Below are 18,380 nucleotides of genomic sequence, written 5' to 3'. Positions count from 1 at the left end.
TTATTTCAATCTGAGTTAGAGGATCCCACATGGGTTTAAGGTTGTTTGAAAAGATATAATCAATGGTGGGTTTCAACCGAAATTCATTTTCGTCATCGGAAGTTCAACGTTGTTGTTGTTTTTTCGTTGCTGGCACTAACTGGAGATTAAGGAACTTATACGTTGCTGAAAAAAAGATGCTTTCTAATTACATCCACCTTATACTACCAATCCAAATATACCCATGATTTCACCACAATCACTAATTTTCTTGACAACATAAAAGTGTAAGAATGAAACAAAACCTTGAAAATAATTGTCAACGTGAAAAAATCACATTTTGAGAGTAAATCAAAATGGAAAAAAAGAGAATGGTGAGAGAAGAAGAATAGCAAAAGAGAAGGAAGAAAGAGAAAGGTGGACTCCGCAGATCTCCTAAAACTAAAAAGAAAATCTAGCGTAATTGGAAATTACATTTGTATCCTTTAGTATTAATTTTCTCAAAAAACAAAAATATGGACATTTATGTCCAAGTGAAAAGGTGCATCTTGCTAAAATAGATCTTCATGAAATGAGGTGGGTCTATTGTAGCAAACCCATATATATATATATATATATATATATATATATATATATATATATATATATAATTTGAATTACACACTACTCTGTACTCGTATATTAAAAATATATACTCATCCTTTTAAGCTAAATACATTAGAGAAAATTACACATATCTTCTCCTCCTCTTTCATGGTAAAATATATACTAATTCAAGTTCTTTTCTTTTCTTTTTTGAAAATGCAATATAGTACATTTTAACATAATTAAACTTTGTAATGCATTTTAATATAACTAGCATAAGTTTTATAAAATTTGTTTTAGATCTCGAAATTGGTCCGTTGGTCCTCAACCACTTGATCTCAATTGTCTAATTAACATCAAATTACTAGTATCTAAATTTACTAAATAAATTAAAAATAGAGTTAAATACCAAATAGATTAAAAATAGTTAAAATATAATTGAATAAATCATCAATTTATTTTATAAAGCATCATTATCTTTTCAATTTAGTCTATAAACTATATAAATAAATATTCTCTAAGTATATAAAAATGTCAGTTTAGTCCTTGTTGTCAAGATTTTAGAGACTAAATTGGCAAAATTCATATTTTGTATAGAAGAATATACAGTGATGATTTAATCAAATTCTTCTTTTTTTTTTTTGTACAAATTGTCTAATCAAATTCTAATGGTCCAAAATCTCAAATTCGCAACCATGTGATTTAGCGAATCAATTTTTACATTAATGCAATGGAACGTTTGTACAAATTAAGTGTCACTAGCTACCCCTCCACTATAGGTATTTTAAGCAATTGAGAAAACTACCCCTAGTTGCTTTTAGTTATTTTCATTGATTCCCACATGCATCATTAGAGTATTTTTCATATCTTATTTAGGAAAAGGAATTTTTACCATAGATGAACAAACAAGCCCTTGCCCACCACTCAGATTCTATATCCCCAACTACCTCTTTTCACTAAGCAACGTTTGGATTTGTGTAACTTGTTTTGTATGGTACGCAAGAATAGAAGGTTTCTTTAATTTACGGTTTTGTATGAATGTGGCAGTCTTAAATACTCGAGTTATGTACATTTTCTGTTAATAGGTGGTACTACTATGCCATTATTGTTTGTTTTATTCTTCATTTTAGGGAGGGTAAATACTACCTGTCTACCATTTGAACCCCACAGTATTAATTAATTATAAGGTCAGCTATGCTAAATTATACTTTTTTTTTTTTTTTAGAGAAACTATGCTAAATTATACTATGAAAAATGCTAGATATCAAGAATGATTTTATAAGAAAGATTCAAGAATGACATGACACAATAATCACCCTTAGATTTCAGTCTTATTTATTAACCTTTCATAAAAAAAAAATACATACCACCCACCACCTCATAATTTCCGGTCAGGCTGAGATTTTATTGGCTAACATTAATTTCAGGACAATTTCTTGATAAAATCTAAGGGTGATTATTCTGCCATGTCATTCTTAAAATTTTTTAATAAAATCTTTCTTGATATATAGCATTGCTCACTATACTATTAAGTTGTGTACAGCAAAAAAAAAAAAAAATTGTCCTTATACCTTATAGAATGTAGACTCGTTTTAATCTTGAAAGTATATGAAACTCAATTTGCTGATTGAAAAAAATAGAAGTTGTAATTCTAAAATAAACTTGAACAACTTAGTTTCTCGGGTTTTGCTTTTGTTTGCGAGTTTGAAGAGAAATCGAGGGCTTTGAAAAATAAAAGGAATGAGTAGGATGAAGAAGTAGATAATTTTGAGAGGGGAGGATTTTTAAGGGTTTAGTTTTTTCTTAATACAAAATCCTCTTTATTTGGAGGAACTCAAAAATTATATTTGAGGAGGGTCTTGAAAGACTTTGAAGGTTTGAGAGTAATTTTTAAATTCAATCTATATTGTTATAATATTTTTAAATTCAAAATATATTAATTACAAACATTAATTTAACATTATCTAAAAATATAATTTTTCAAAAAATATGAATGATTTATCCCTTTCCCCTATATTTTCCACCTCTCAAAACCCTATATTCCCCTCCCCTCCAACAATTGTTGATTAATTCATATGCTTTTGAAGTAAGTAGTGATCTATCATATTGCCACAACAACCGTTGAATGATCCTTTTCTACTATTAAGATAGTGAAGACTAGATTGCATAATTGAATGAGGCATGAATGGATGAGCGATTGGCAAAGACGAGTTGTGTCTAAGAATATTGATAACGAGCTGATTATTCGACGAATTTAGAACATGATATTGCAGAAGAAAATTTTAGAGTACGCATGTAATTTTTTTAGTATACTATTTTTGATAATTTGCACTAGGAAAAACGTTCTCAATGAAAGAAAAACACTTTTATGATTAAATGTCCACTCATTTTATACTTTTTTTTTTAAATGGCCACTCATTTTATACTGAAATCATTTTTTAGGTAATGCCAATACTGAAATCATTATTTTTATAACAAAATTATCACCTTGATATTATTCCAACTCTAACAGATGTTTTTGACAATTCGGTGGATGATTTGGTTATTTGAAAAACTGTAGCACTGCTTACTCATGCCAATTTGCAATCCACAAATTCATTTGAAAAAAAAGAAGTAAAATCTCAAATACCTTGAGACTTTTACCAATGAATGGGTTTGTTTGAACGTAAAAAAATTGATATTGTTCTCTCTCAAAAAAAAAATTGATATTGTATTTTTTTTGTTACTTCTTCTTTGATATGTAACACCCACACAGAATTATCATCAATCTAATGGCATCAGGCGCAACTTGTGTTCAAATACTTGATGATTCACATGATTTTGCAATTCACACCACATATGAAAATACACCATTTATCAAATGAGAAAAAAAAAAACATATGTAACCAAATTATATAGAAATAAGATGTTTTTTTTTATTGACAAGCCAAAATGGAATTATGCATTAAACAAACGGTTCCCAGCAGAATGAGAGCACAAAGAGAAGCCGAAAACAGAGTATACAAAAGTACATACCAGTTGCACCAAAAACAACAAAGAAAATCAAAAAATAAACAGCAAATTAACCGAAACATAAAAATGGATTAAACCACCATTGTTGAATATCAAAATCAAGCCCTAGTTTTCTTGCTTTTTCATCCGCCAGAAAATGAGAATCTTAATTCGATCAAGGAGTTTTAGCAAAGGTTCAATATATATGAATTATATATAAATAAGTCTGGTGGATCGATCACTTTTGATTCGAGATCGGGAGTCAGTTCTTTGGATCAAGATTAGTTTTTGGGCTTTTTATGGTTTCTTTCGGTGGATCAGAGGTCGCGAGGTGGTGGAAGCTGATTGATCTCTTATATAGGAGTTTTTTCGTTGTGGATCAGCTTTGGTGTTTTGGAATGGGATTTTTCTGAGGGGTTGTTTTCTTAAGGGTGAGTAGTGACGACGGATGGGGTTGGATATCGTTTGTTCAGTGGTGGTTTTCGTGAAGGAGTTTGTTTTAGGTGGTGACGTGTTTTATGGTGGATGTTATCCTCTTGGGAGTTTTTTGGGTGTTTTTTTCGGGTGTTCCGCCTATATATGACGCCTTTTGGTTGTATTCTCAGTTTCACCGATTTATGTTCGCCTTGAGCAGAGATCTGGTTGTTTAATAAAATTTGTTGTTTCAGAAGAAAAAAAATATAAATAAGGTGTTGAATATTAAAATTGATATGGATAAACATTTTTCTTTTTTGTGTTATGTGAATCGATATCTTCTGCATGCTTCAAAAAATAATCTTGAGTTTGATAAAACTGGCAAACTCGAGATCTTTAGTTAAACTGAAATAGATCTTTTACCATCTCATACAAATACTTTTTGATAACATTCCAAATATACGGTCATTCGTAAAAAGCGTAATGGTTCCTCAAGCAAAAGGACTGCACAAAGAGAAGCTGAAAACAAAGCGTACAAAGTACATACCAACTCCACCAAAAACAACAAAGAAAATTGAAAAATAAACAGCAGATTAATCGAAACACAAAAATTGATTAAACCATCATTGTTGAAATATCAAAATCAAGACCTAGTTTTCTTGCCTTTCCATTCACCAGAAAGAGAGAACCTTAATTCGATCAATAAGTTCTAGCAAAGGTTGAATATATAAATAAGGTGTTGGATATTAAAATTGATATAGATAAACGTTTTTCTCTTTTGTTTTACTTGAACTGATTATCCTCGATGTGCAACTTCAAAAAATAATATTTTACCATCTCATATAAATGCTATTTTATAACATTTCAAATATATGTTCATCTGGAAAAAGCGTAAAGTGATAAACAAATAAAACATAAATAAAAAAGGTACATAAAAACAAAATGACTCGTACAAACAAACCATGAAATAACATTTTCTATTTTTCCTCTCTCAAAAAAAAAAACATTTTCTATTTTACTATTAGGACATTCAGGTCGGCAGCACTCAATGCGCTATAGCTGCTGTCCAGTCAAAAAATAAAACATCAAGCTAATGTACTTTTTTTCCCAAATACTTCCAAATTAGGTATTTCTCTTTAAGACATGGTGAAGTATTAAATATGGACACCTCTAACCAGCGGCGGATCTTCTCGAGAGCGGAAGGGAGCTGCGGCACCCCCCATTTTTTTTATTTTTTTTTTATATATACTCCAACTGCAGTGTTCACCCTGTGATTGTGAGCATCTTCTCTCTCACGGCACTCCACAACTTTACTTCCTAAACCGTCCACACCAATTCCTTCCGCCGCCGATCTCAAATTTCCGATCGCCGCAGACTCCAATTTCAATTCCTTTCCGTCCTTAAGCTCTCGTGGCTTCTCTCTTTCGTTATCGTATCAGTTACCGGTGTCGGGATTGCGATTTAGTTTGCAGCAGTCAGAATTGCGACTTGAGTAAGAGAATCAAATTGAACCTTTTGCATATTCAAAGAATCAAATTGAGTGTTTGGAGAAAAGGAGGTGAAGAAGACGATGCTTCTATCTACCTGCAAAAAGCACAAATGTAGTGTTGTGTTGTGGTTGTGGGTTCTCTGTGTGTGTTTTTTTTCCTTACTTCAAAACGAAATCCGATAGTTATCATTCAATAATATTACTCATCCATGTTTTTTTTAAAATAAAAAATACATTACATAGTGGCTTGCTGGCTGCTACGACGGTGGGAACTTGTTAGTACTCATCCCTTGTATACATATTTTTATTTTGTTTTGTGTTAATATTATTTTGATTATTTATAAAATTATACATGCCTCTAATAAATTTCAATTATAATATTTTAGCTAGTATTTACGGCTCCCCCTAACATTTTGAGCAAGATCCGTCACTGCCTCTAACCGAAAAAAAAATTGTAAAATATACAAGAAAATTGACACTCTTCAATCCTCGAAGTTTCAGATTCGATTCTCTCAAGTATTAATTTAGATGGACTATTCAAAAAAAAAACATTGACACTCTTCAATAAAACAAAGAAAATCAAAAGCTAAAAGAAAAAATTAGTAATAAAACATTCGAAGCAAAATTCTTCTACTTTATGTACAAGAACTCGAAGACCATTTTTTAAGACTACCATGCTTAACTCGAAAAACAATGATCTTGAAGCATTTCGAAGATTCTAAATGTGCAACTTCTTAAAATGAATTGTCATATATCAAGAGAACCTTAGCGCTCACAATTCAAGTACTAAAAGAAATTCACAAGAGAAAATTTCACGGTTGTAAGAAAACATATGACACTCATGTATTATAAGAGTTTAGTTTATTTCTTTATCTATAAACAATGAAATAATTATCAAACTTCATGCAAAAGAGTTCATTTTCCGTTCCAAAAACTTATATATTAGATAACACATTCGTCCTCGTAGGATAAGAGATCTTACTTACTATTGCTTTGAATTATGTATGTAGCTCACCTTTACTTCTAACAATAGTACCTTTCTTTTATACTTTGGTTTCTTCATTTTATGTTTGTTTCTTTTTCTTACCTTTTTTACTTCGTTTATTTTACTACAATCATGTGTTTCTTGCACTGCAAACTAAGGTTTGTAGCCTTAAACTTGTCAACTAAGAACCTTTTAAGATCTAACTTGAATTTTAAATTGATCTTCATGTTCATTTCTTGAGAGGTTATATTTCCACATCAACAATATCATATTATTTTTTAAAAGGTCTTGCTAACCGGTGCTTCCGGGGTACTGATTAAGCATATCATAAAAGGGAATTATTACCATAAAAGAAAACTGCTTTTGACTTTATTATAAATTAATTATACAATTTCAATGCATTAACTACTATATAATTCTCCAGGGGCACCAGTTAGCATTTCCCTTAAATTTATAGATTTAAAAATGAAAAACCATAATCATAAATGAGAAAAGAAATAGAGATTAAATTCTCATTCCTTTTAAAAATCAATCATGACATTTGAAGTAGTGCTAAAAATACTTTTTTTTTTTTTTTTTTATCATTTTCTCCATTAATTACTCGTTTATTGTGTGAAATATATATGAATCTTGCAACTTTATGTGAAATCAATTTTCAAAGTGTATTATTCATATTAATTCCATCCAATAAAAAAAATATTAAAATTGATGAGTAAATCACTAAATTGGTCCTTGTCTTTGTACCAAATGCTCAAATTGATCTCTGACTCTATTAATAACTCAAAATGGTCACTGTCTTTGTCAAACATTTCTCAGATTGGTCCCCGACTCTTTTAGTTATTTTGTATTTTAAGTCATTAACATACCAAATAAGATCAAAAAGGCATTATGTCATTAACGGTTAAATAATATCCAAAAGACATTAAGACATTAACACTCAAAATACAAAATAACTAATAAAGTTGATGACCAATTTGAAAAATGTTTGACAAAGACAAAAATCATTTTGAGTTATTAATAGAGTCAGAAACTAATTTAAGAATTTGATACAAAGACATGGACCAAATTAATGATTTACTCTAAAAAAAAATTCATAACACTCATTTTCCTAACAAATCATCAACTTATCACATTTATAACATCCCATTTTCTTATCTATTTTTCTATAAGAGTGTACACACACACTCATGTGCGTTTACACTAAACATTTTCCTTTGAAAATGAGGGAGTAGATTTGAAACACAATGGCCACACCATGACATCATCTTATATGTAAGCTTCCTTTGTTTTGAGGGGTGCCCATATAATCTTTACCTATGACCAATTCAATATTTACTTTTCCAAATGAAATCTTTGAAGACCAACATACTTCTAAGATGTCCCATTCTCCAAAAACCCACGAGCACTCGTCTCAACCAAATTAAATAAATAACATGTTACATAACCCGATGCATAATTTAGATTGCTTGGTAGTAATGGTCCCCCATTCCCTTCTCCCCCAACCAAGAAATTTTTTATACATTAAACAAGTCATCCATATAAATAGTAATTGGAGCATATATATGAAAAAAGTAGAAAAAGAATCGCATACAATGCAATATACTTTTTCAATAAAATAAAGGAAAGGTAACATTTCGTGGCCTTCAATTCAATTAGTGACTAAATAGTAAATTCGATCAAATCAATTAAAAACCAATTGCTATTATACACATATTATGGGACCCATTTGCAATACTGGACAATCATGAACCTATGTAGCTCAAAATTATTTTTAAATTTTTTTCCTACCAATATATCTGTCGCTTGATGGGTAGTAAGGCCTACTCAATCAATGGCATGAATATGTATTGAATATTTATTTCACTAATGGCTTGGACAATGAACAATATGCAATTTAAATGATACTTTGGGTTTGGATTATACTACTTAGAAGTTAGTGTTTGGAATTAAATATATGCAATACAGGGGGAATAAAGAGTGGTAAAGGGGTATGTGGAAGCATCATCTTTTTTTCAGTTCTTGGTCCCAAAACAAAGTTGATGATACTTATTAATAAAAGTTGTAAAAAGAGCATATATGGCCTCAAAAGACTGATTTATGTATGGGAGAAGATTACGAAAAACACATAAGAACAAGTAGCCTCATCATTCCATTTTCTACTTTTTGGATGAAAAAAAAATCAATTACTTGGACAATATATATCTAGGAAAAACAAAATTCAAATTTCAATATAATAGAGTTTGAAGATTAGCTAGCAAATTTCAGGAGCTCGAGGAAGAAATTGAGGAAAGAAGAAGCCAAAGAGCACTCAAAACAAAAGCATGATGTGTATCAAACTCATGTTATAGAAACAAAACAACCCATGGTCAAACTTTGTATGACCTAGGAAAATCTCAACCTTATACTTAATAGTAGTTTATACATGTCATGTATCAATAAAAATATCAAAATCTCACTAACTTGCGCCCTCTTCTTCGGTTTCTTTCCCTTAAAATATACTAAAATATATCCAAATAATACAAATAAATGGAATGAGTTTGGATAAATCATTGTTTAAAGGTTGACACACCAAAAGAAGGAAAAAGAAAAAACTCAAAAAGATTAGTATATATTATATTCTACTTATTTTAGATATTAAAGTTTGACATCAAATACCGTATTTTGAATACATTCTATATGATTTTTGATGTCAGATATATCACCGTATTTCGAACACCATCTTTAATGTATTTTATGTGATGTCAGGTATACCACCGTATCAAAAATTTGTATGTATTTTATAGAGATGGTTTTGTTTTGGGTCATTGACTTCTTCATTGTTTCTCCATAGTCCATCCCTCCCACTCATCCTCCCATTTTCCCCATTGCTAATGACTTGTCTTCATTTTTTTTCTCTTCTTTCTCTTAATATTTTCCAAAATCCCTTTTCTAAAAATTTGATTGTCTTCTTTTTTTACCTATCTTCTTTTTTGTGTCCATTAAACAATGAAAATGGCATATTACCAATCATCCTTTCCCCTCTGTAGGAAACACCCATCATTGCCCCCAACAATCCTTTTCAACCTTAGAAACCTGAGCTTCTAAGATATTCCATTCTTCCAATTCCTTTCACTTTTCTTCTCCTTTTTTTTCCCTCAAAATTCTCCTTTTTTTTTCCCTTATGCTTCTTCCACTCTCTCTCAATTTAAATATCTCCTCCCTCTTCACAAATCTCTCTCCCTTCTCACTCCTCCAATACACTTTTCTTGATCTTTTTTTTTCCTTCCTTAAATTTTTTTCAATTTCCACAAAACTTTAACAACTTAACAAAAAAAAATGGATCCTTCATCAACAAACTCAGTGAATGGATTCTACTCATTTCTAACTAGAGGAATAGATGATCTTGAAAGAGTGTTCTTAACAAACAACTTCATGTCAATTCAATTCCTTCAAAGAACACTTTCACTTCTTCGATCTTTACACACACAATTGACCCTTTTGGTTCAAAAGCTTCATCTACCAGTTGGTGATAAATGGCTTGATGAATACATGGATGAAAGTTCTAAGCTTTGGGAAGCTTGTCATGTTCTTAAGTCTGGCATTTCAGGAATTGAAAATTATTACTCTGCTGCTTCAAACATCACATCAACTCTTGATTCTCATATTCACATCACCCCTCAAATCTCTAGACAGGTTTTGATTCTTACCTACATCAAAAAATTCTATCTTTTTCAAATTTGATTCACACCCACATGAAAAAAATTCTATCTTTTTTCAAATTTCAATCATACCCACATGAAATTTTTTAATTTTTTTTCCAAATTTGATTCATACCCACATGAAAAAATTCAATTTTTTTTTTAAATTTCTTCATTCATTTTTTGCATGTGAACATGAACAAACAAGAACAGAACATTAAAAAAAAAACAATTTTGTTTGGTTTTTGATGATGCAGATAATAAGAGCAATATCAGGTTGTAGAAGAGAAGCAGTTGGGCTAGAAGAAGAGAATCGTGCTTTAATGGAAACAAGGATTCAGCCACTTTCATTACGTTTTGATGAAAGAGTTTCAATTGAATCAAAACTAAACGGTTTCAACGGTTTCAGAGGTGTTTTATACGCAATGAGAAACGTGAGTTCGTTGTTATTAATGATCCTCTTATACGGTTTGGTCTATTGTTATCCAGAATCATCGGATTTGATCTTCGGAGGGTACGAGGATTATGAATACGAAGGTTGTTTATTTCTTGGATCATCTTTTATGATCTCAACAGCAAGATTACAGCAGCGTGTGGCGGCGGAGATGGCAGGGATCAATGGTGGGCCAGGGATGTTGTTACATGAATTTAGAAGATCAAAAGTTGTTATAGAAGATCTTAGAGGTGAAATGGAGAGAAAAGGATCAATGATGGAATGGGAAAATGAAGTTGCTATTAGAGAAAGAGTTGATAATTTGAGAAGCTCTTTTGGTGTTCTTAGATCTGGTGCTGATAATATTATTGCTCAACTTGATGATTTCTTTGATGAGATTGTTGAAGGAAGGAAGAAGCTTTTGGACTTTTGTAGTCATAGGTGAAAAAAAAAAAAAAAAAAAGGAAAAATAAGTCAATTATTTATTAGTAATGGTGGAATTGAACTATTGAAGAAGAAGAAATAGTTTCCTTGAAAGGAAAGAAAAAAAAAATGGTAGAGATTAGAGTAACATTTGATGGGGTTGTTGTACCTTCTTCTATTAACCCCTTTTTTTTTTTACTTATTAGAAGTTATCTTTTGTGGTGTTTTGTTTTGTTTTTCACTTTTACCTTGGTTGAAAAACATGAAAATTTCATGCCACTTACCTCATAGATCAGTAGATTAGTTTAACGAGTTGTGTTATTTAAACATCAAAATATAGACACGCGTAGACACCAAATGTATTTATCTATATATTACTTTTCATCTTCTACAACTAACATACTTTTCAATAGTACACAAATAAAATGCACATAAAAATCAAAAGGCATTGTATTTGATGTGAAAAACTCTAGGTAAAAAAATCATTTGTTTAATTTAATTTTAACTTTTTGTACTAGAGTTAAATTATTTGGGAAACTTCCATTTCTCCCTCCTCTAACTAATTACAGCTGGTGAGGAAAAGGACAAAAGTAAAAGGGAATAAGTAGTAACCAAAAAAGTGGAAGGGAAAAAAGAAAGTGAAAAAGAGGCCCATGATCTTAGACATAAGAAGGCAAACACTGATGACAGAATAGTGTCATAGGGTGAAATTTAAAATTCTTTTTCCATGGTAGTGATTGCTTCTCTTTATTGTTAACATTGAATTTGAAAGATTGAAAGAGGTTGTAAGTTTTGCCAAAGAAAATGACTAATCATTCATTCTAGTTTTAGTCCAGAAAGAATAATGGAAAGGGATGCTTTGAACTGTTGCACTCTGAGATTCCTGAACTGCTTTAACTCCAAAGCCAGCTTCTTTTGCTCTTGGCTTAGCTTTTGTCTGATATGGTTCAATTTGAAAGCAATATAAACTATGATGAACATCAAAACTTACTCTCACCACATTCTCCCATTGCCTGACAAGTCTCTCTCTTTCTGTCTCTCACACTCACAAGAATTTTGTTCTGTTTCAAAATTCTTCAACTTCCACTTTTTGGGGTTTTGGGTTGTTTTAAATACTATATCACAAAAAATTCAGAGGTCACTTTCTTAATTCTAACCGTATCTCATGCTTTTTGTCCCTTGCCGCAAATTCATGCCTTGCCTCCTTATAAGGGTTCAATATAAGTAAATGCTTTAAAACCAAACAATAAAATAATACTGAAAGTGCAAAGATGCAGACAAAAAAGAAAGAGTAATATAATGCATTTTATGCCGTAGGTAAGAAATGTCTGCTGCTCCTGCTGCTGCCTGTTCAACAGCTGTTACCAGCATTAAAAGCACTGGTAAATGTACAGACAAAGACTGCTTCTTAATCACAAGAAAGTAGTACTATAAAGTAAAAACTTCAGTCAAATATGATATGATGCTGGTGCCAATAACCTCATGAATTTTAGGCTCCATAAACAGGGAATAAGCACAGAAACACAGGTTAGTGATGACTAAAATATAATCTCACGGTTACTTCAAATAACACAAACAGTTACACACAGTCGTGACTCTTGACCATTGAATCCAGATCGAATGAGACAGATTTAAATGTTAAACAAACTCAACCATGGATTTAAATCAGACTGTCAAGATTTGTTAAAGCAGAGAATTCGTATGAATCAACAAGAGTGCCAAATAACATTGCCATGTAATTTTGCTGATGTTTCATCAAAACCAAAAGAGTGTGGACCTTGCATAATTTGTACAATCACTAAGTAAAAACTGGAAAATTGCAGTTCAATGTATGGTCTGCATACTTATTTACAAGAGCTAACTTGATAAATAAAAGAGTAACGAGAAGAAGAAAAAAATCTGACTTGAAACCATGGAAAAATAATTCAAAACATGGTAAGCCAAGAAGTATAATGATGTCTGGGTATGAATGGATTGAAGGTTTGCACTCTAAAATCAATAATTGAATCCTGGCATTTCAAACTGGGAGCCAAATGTCTCAACCCGATTTCTGAGGTCAAAAATATCTTTATTACTCTGAAGACCCTTGAGAAAATCTTTGCATGATTTACCATGTTCCCTCTGTATTATGCTTGTAATCTGAGCTGCCCTCAGAAGAAAATCGGCCATAGTCTCAAAATCGTCCTCTAAACAGCCTCTTGATGTCATTGCAGGAGTTCCTGAATACCAATAAAACAACGGATTTTTAGCAATAATTAAACGTAAGGGGATTCAAAAGACCCAATCTTAATTTGTTTAAACAAAAAAAAAAATGAAAGCCCAAGAATAAATGAGACTGTATATAAAGTTGATTTGCTCCAACAGACTAAAGTTTTCCTAAACCTCATTTTCCATAAACATTTTTTCAATAAGAAAAAATAATAGCTTTTGCTCAGATACCTCGCCATCTCCCCTTCCACAAAAGTTTCCTAAAACTCATTTTCCCTTCCAACAAAGTGGGGCATCAGAGCTTAGATTTTGATAAGTCCTACTTGAAAAACACACATATCTTCTATGGTCTCCAGCACAAGAATAGGGTGGTAGGCTGTGGGTACAATATAAACTTCCTTGTTTTTAACAATTCCAAAAAATTAAGATATTACCATTTGTTAATTATGTGGATATTGGATCTTATATGGAATCAAATATTGGATCTTATATCGTATCAAAGACTTGTTCGTATGAAACAGCAACAAACCAAGTATGGACCAGAAATACTAAACTAAATAGTATGGTAAACACAAAAATATTTACTGCACTTGCAAACATATTCAACCGAAAAAATTAACGTAAACTGAAACTATTGCAATACAATGACTTTAGGTTAACTATATGAGAGATGCTCACCGATTCTCACTCCTCCAGAAGAAATAGAACCATAAATGGCACACTTATTGAGAGTGATGTGACACGCCTCACAAACCTTCTCATAGTTTCTGTCTGTATAAACATGATAAGATGATAGAGAGAGCATGCTCAAGTCAGCTTTAAGTACAAATTTAATAGACAAAAGGAATATAGGAAATCATGAGTAACAGACACAAACAAACAATCGATACTAGAATTCAAAGTTACAACAAACATATACATTAGCATCTTTACTATTCTAAACTCAACAACAGAGGCTGGCACATCATATCTATTTCTTCTTTTCTATTCTTTTCTTGCACCTTGCCAGCACTTATTTCTTTTATGGATTACTCAAATCTTGTAAACCATACATCTATTAAAAAAATGGGGACAGATGTTCATAAAAGGAAAAATTCCAAAAATAATTTTAGGCTAAAAGAACATATTGCAACATTTGCAAAATCTGACCATTACTTATCTAGTAAACACAACTCTAAGGTTATATATAGGGGATCCAAAACACAACCTTGAGTTAAAAGGACACCCATGCAGAGACTCCTACTAATAGTCTATTGCTCATCAACAATATAAGAGGGGGACTTGAATATCAAATGAACAAAAAAAAAATTCACAACCAATTGATACAAATTTGAAAGTCTTTGGATGGCAAAACGAAGTCGACTTGAAAACATATTTGTTATAACAATAATGAAGATAAACCTCGCATATCTGGGCAAATAGTCCACAAGAGGAGAAGAGTCATAAGTTATAAACTTCAAGGTAGCAAGCAAAATGAAAAGAAGGCAACCTAGTGGGATAAAGATAGATTTTTGTTGTTGTATGTTTGTACTGACTTAAACAAATACTACATAGAATTTTTCATTTACTTGACTGAAAAATGATAAAAAGTAATTAAACCACAAAGAATTGACTTGGGCATTCTATGAATTTATATAAATTAATAATTGAAATTAAGAACTTGCATTGCATTGAAATACATAACAAGTTCAAGTACAATGAGCATAGACTTTTAACATATCAGGGACATTCTTTCAGAAAGAAAAAAAACATATCAGGGACATAATCATAAAATTTAAGGCACTTGTGTATTTTTCATCATTTAGCAACACAGTTAAAAATAATAACTTGTTAATATGGACAAAAAAAAAAACATCATATTCACTTCAATAAAATTTGATTATAGCATGTATGAAAAATAAAAACAGAGGCAGCTCGAGAAAAGTACCAATTAAACCGAGTGCAGTTATATCCCAGAGCAAAAGATGATTGTCAGTACCATCAGTAACCAATCTGCATTTTCTTTTCAACAACGCAGTTGCTAATGCCTGTGCATTTCTCTTCACCTGCTGCATGTATGCTTTATACTCTGGAGTCGCAACTTGTTTCAAAGCTATGGCAAGAGCTGCAATGTGATTGTTGTGGGGACCTCCTTGTAACGATGGGTATAAAGCAAAGTTTATCTTCTCCTCAAAATCATAATTACTATTATCATCTCCGTGATTAAGAACAAAGCCTTGCTTCCTTGGTTTTGGCCCTTTTCGGTAAAAGACAATACCTCCTCTTGGACCTCGAAGACTTTTGTGGGTTGTTGAGGTGACAATATCACAGTAATCAAATGGACTCGCAACTTCCTGTAAAAAGTAAAAACAATTGTCAATATACTTGAAAGTTAAAAGCATGTCAAACAAAGCAGTTTGGTTATGGAAAAATAAAAACTTTTACAAATCACCAAACAAATAAAAAAGAACAGCATAATTGGTAGACAAGCAATTAAAAACAAAAAAACAAGATTGCAGTCCGGTTACACACGTGAAATTTCTTTAATTAACAATACGAATGATTATAAGAATGACTTGGTTGTTAGGGGTATGGGATATACGAGATGGGATTCATAAAAGGACAAGGTTCAAATTCCACCATCCCCTCATATCTACCAAACAACTAACATTTTCCCACCAAAAGAAATATTAAGCCCTGTTTACTTTATGATAACATTTTCTATTTCCATTTTTGAAAGTTTGTATTAATTTTCCTATCTAACATGAAGACAATAGACTCTTGAAGTGAACAATTGTGTGAATTTTTCGGAAACATTGTAAATGCCAAAATAGTTGTTTTTATTATTTCCAAAAATGCATCATCTCGATCTAGTATTTCATCTTCTCTTCATTACAATGGTTCACTTCAGGAGTCTCACATCTTTGTATTAGCAACTTAAAATGGAATATACATTTTAGAAAATGAAAAAAGGAAATGTTTTCACAACTTCAGTTTATGCATATTTTTGGAACCATCTAGGCAATTTACATTCCACCAAACATGCAAATAGTAAACCCCCCCTGCCATTAGTTTCCTTCATGAAGGTGATTAATGGAAATAAAAGAAAAAACAACTACCTAATTTCAAATAGAATGACTCTTCAAAAAGTCTGAGCAAAAAAAGGTGAGGTCATTTTGCTTTCCATCCTTCCTACATGCAAGAACTAAGGAATACATATCCTTGTCAACAGAGATATTGCTAGCATATGCTAGTTTGTCTAATGTCAAATTCATTCGAACTAATTTTACTTTCGTCAAACACATGGAATAAGACATGAACAAACCCAAACATGTTGATAAAGCAAACTAACGACACCTTATGTGTTCTAAACCATATATCTAACTCTACCCTTCAAATAGTATCAATTCAGAGCAGCATTGATCACACAACAAGTAAAACTCATAAATTAGTTAAACAAAACAAGAAAAAAGTAAAAGTACCCTAGCCGCAACAAGTCCACTAATATGAGCCATATCACACATCAAAACAGCTCCACATTTATCAGCAATCTTCCTAAACCTCGCATAATCCCATTCTCTAGGATAAGAACTACCACCACAAATAAGTATCTTCGGCCTATAATCCACTGCTTTCTCCTCAACCTTATCATAATCAATATAACCAGTCAATGGATTCACCTTATAAGGCAAAGTCTCAAAAAATATAGAAGCCGCCGAAACCTTCTTCCCACCATGAGTATAATAACCATGACTCAAATGTCCACCAGACGCCGAATCCAACCCCATAATCCTATCCCCAGGATTCAAAAGACCAGTATAAACAGCAAAATTAGCTGAAGTGCATGAATAAGGCTGAACATTAACACCCCAATTACTTGAATCAAGATGAAAAGCATTCAATGCACGCTCACAACATAGAAACTCAAGCTGATCGATATACTGATTACCGGTATAATATTTCGCTCCCGGCATTCCCTCTGAATACTTATTAGTCAAATGACTACCAAGTGCTTCCATCACAGCCCTACAAACAAAATTCTCAGAAGCAATTAATTCAATTCCTTTAAACTGTCTCAACTTTTCCTTCTCCATAATTGTAAATATTTCAGGATCAGCTACACTCAAAGGTTGATTTCCCCAACTCACAGCCTTAGAATCCACCGCAACACGCTTCGCCGGAACAAAACTTTGTTGTGTTTCTTCCTCTAATCTCCTCTTGAAACAAATAGGTCTACCCATAAAATCAATTGTTTCACCTTCTTCTTCACCAACACCATCAACAACTTCATCTTGTTCCTGTTCTTGTTTGATGAGATTAAGATGAACATTGTTGTCTGGTTTTTCATGAAGTAAACGCCAGGAAAGAGAAGGGTTTGGTTTTGAATTCAAATGGAATGAAAAAGAGTTATCAGTGAGTGACCCATTTGATGAATTTGTTGGAGATGGCATGGTAGCGTTTAACCCCAGTGATAAACCCGCTTGTGCATCCATGGATCAACCAAAACAAAAATACCCGATTCAAAAAAATCGATTTTTTTTTCAAAATTCAGATAATGGGTAGTTTCAGAAACAACAATAACAAATACCCGATTCAAAAAAGTGGATTTTTTTTTTTAAATTGAAGTTATGGATATGTTTAAAAACAGCAACAACAAGAACAAGGGAAATAACAATGGGTGGAGTGAGAATAATAAGGTAAGGATGAAGAGGATGTTTGTAGCATATTAGAATTAGAAAGAGAATGCATGAAAACGAAGAAAGGGTGAAAATGAGGAATGTGGAAAAGGGTTAAGAAGAAAATGAAGAGTGAAGAATGAACCTGAATGGAATTGAGGGAGAATAAGGTAGCGTAAAGAATATGAATGTGAATGTGTGAATGTAGCAGGGAAATTGAACAATGGGTTGGTACTCTTTGGAAATTGAATTAATTAACATATGAACATTTAATTTATTTATTGATTTATTGGGTGGATTTTAATATGATTTACGATGAGATGTTTCTTAAATTGGATTGCATATAGATGGAATTGTGGGCTAGGTTCATTTTGTGGTGTTTTTTTTATGTTAAGTCGTTGATTCGTGGACCCACTTTTTTTTTCTTTCCGTTTTTTCTTTTTCAAGGATTTTTTTTTCTTCATTTTTTTACATTTGTGAGTTGCCTATTTGGTATATTCTCTTTCATGAAAGATACGAGGATGGTGGCTTGCATGAGCGG

The 18,380-nt window shown here is 31.8% G+C and overlaps 2 protein-coding genes across 2 annotated transcripts; one reads left to right on the top strand and one right to left on the bottom strand.

Annotated features, from left to right (window-relative positions):
* Nucleotides 1–9,255: 9,255 nt before the first annotated feature.
* On the top strand, nt 9,256–11,334 carry LOC11408955 (uncharacterized). The gene is made up of 2 exons (XM_003601094.4): nt 9,256–10,115; nt 10,378–11,334. The coding sequence occupies exons 1-2, from the start codon at nt 9,759–9,761 to the stop codon at nt 10,996–10,998; spliced, it is 978 nt and encodes a 325-aa protein (XP_003601142.1). The 5' UTR covers nt 9,256–9,758; the 3' UTR covers nt 10,999–11,334.
* A 1,321-nt stretch (nt 11,335–12,655) lies between these two features.
* LOC11420162 (serine hydroxymethyltransferase 7) lies at nt 12,656–18,228 on the bottom strand. The gene is made up of 4 exons (XM_003601093.4): nt 16,646–18,228; nt 15,112–15,517; nt 13,863–13,955; nt 12,656–13,195 (listed from the first exon to the last, which is right to left on the bottom strand). Exons 1-4 carry the CDS (start codon nt 17,654–17,656, stop codon nt 12,972–12,974), a joined length of 1,734 nt encoding a protein of 577 aa, XP_003601141.2. The 5' UTR covers nt 17,657–18,228; the 3' UTR covers nt 12,656–12,971.
* Between the last annotated feature and the right edge of the window lie 152 nt (nt 18,229–18,380).

This window comes from Medicago truncatula, chromosome 3, assembly GCF_003473485.1.
Source record: "Medicago truncatula cultivar Jemalong A17 chromosome 3, MtrunA17r5.0-ANR, whole genome shotgun sequence".
Taxonomy (NCBI): domain Eukaryota; kingdom Viridiplantae; phylum Streptophyta; class Magnoliopsida; order Fabales; family Fabaceae; genus Medicago; species Medicago truncatula.
This window is presented reverse-complemented; position numbering and strand designations above follow the sequence as displayed.

Excerpts from the sequence above, each read along its gene's own strand:
- LOC11408955 (XM_003601094.4), top strand. The coding sequence starts at position 9,759 with ATGGATCCTTCATCAACAAACTCAGTGAATGGATTCTACTCATTTCTA. Across the intron at positions 10,116-10,377 it reads CCCCTCAAATCTCTAGACAG|ATAATAAGAGCAATATCAGG; the intron begins GTTTTGATTCTT and ends TTGATGATGCAG.
- LOC11420162 (XM_003601093.4), bottom strand. The coding sequence starts at position 17,656 with ATGGATGCACAAGCGGGTTTATCACTGGGGTTAAACGCTACCATGCCA. Across the intron at positions 15,518-16,645 it reads GTGGACTTGTTGCGGCTAGG|GAAGTTGCGAGTCCATTTGA; the intron begins GTACTTTTACTT and ends TACTTTTTACAG. Across the intron at positions 13,956-15,111 it reads AACTGCACTCGGTTTAATTG|ACAGAAACTATGAGAAGGTT; the intron begins GTACTTTTCTCG and ends ATGTTTATACAG.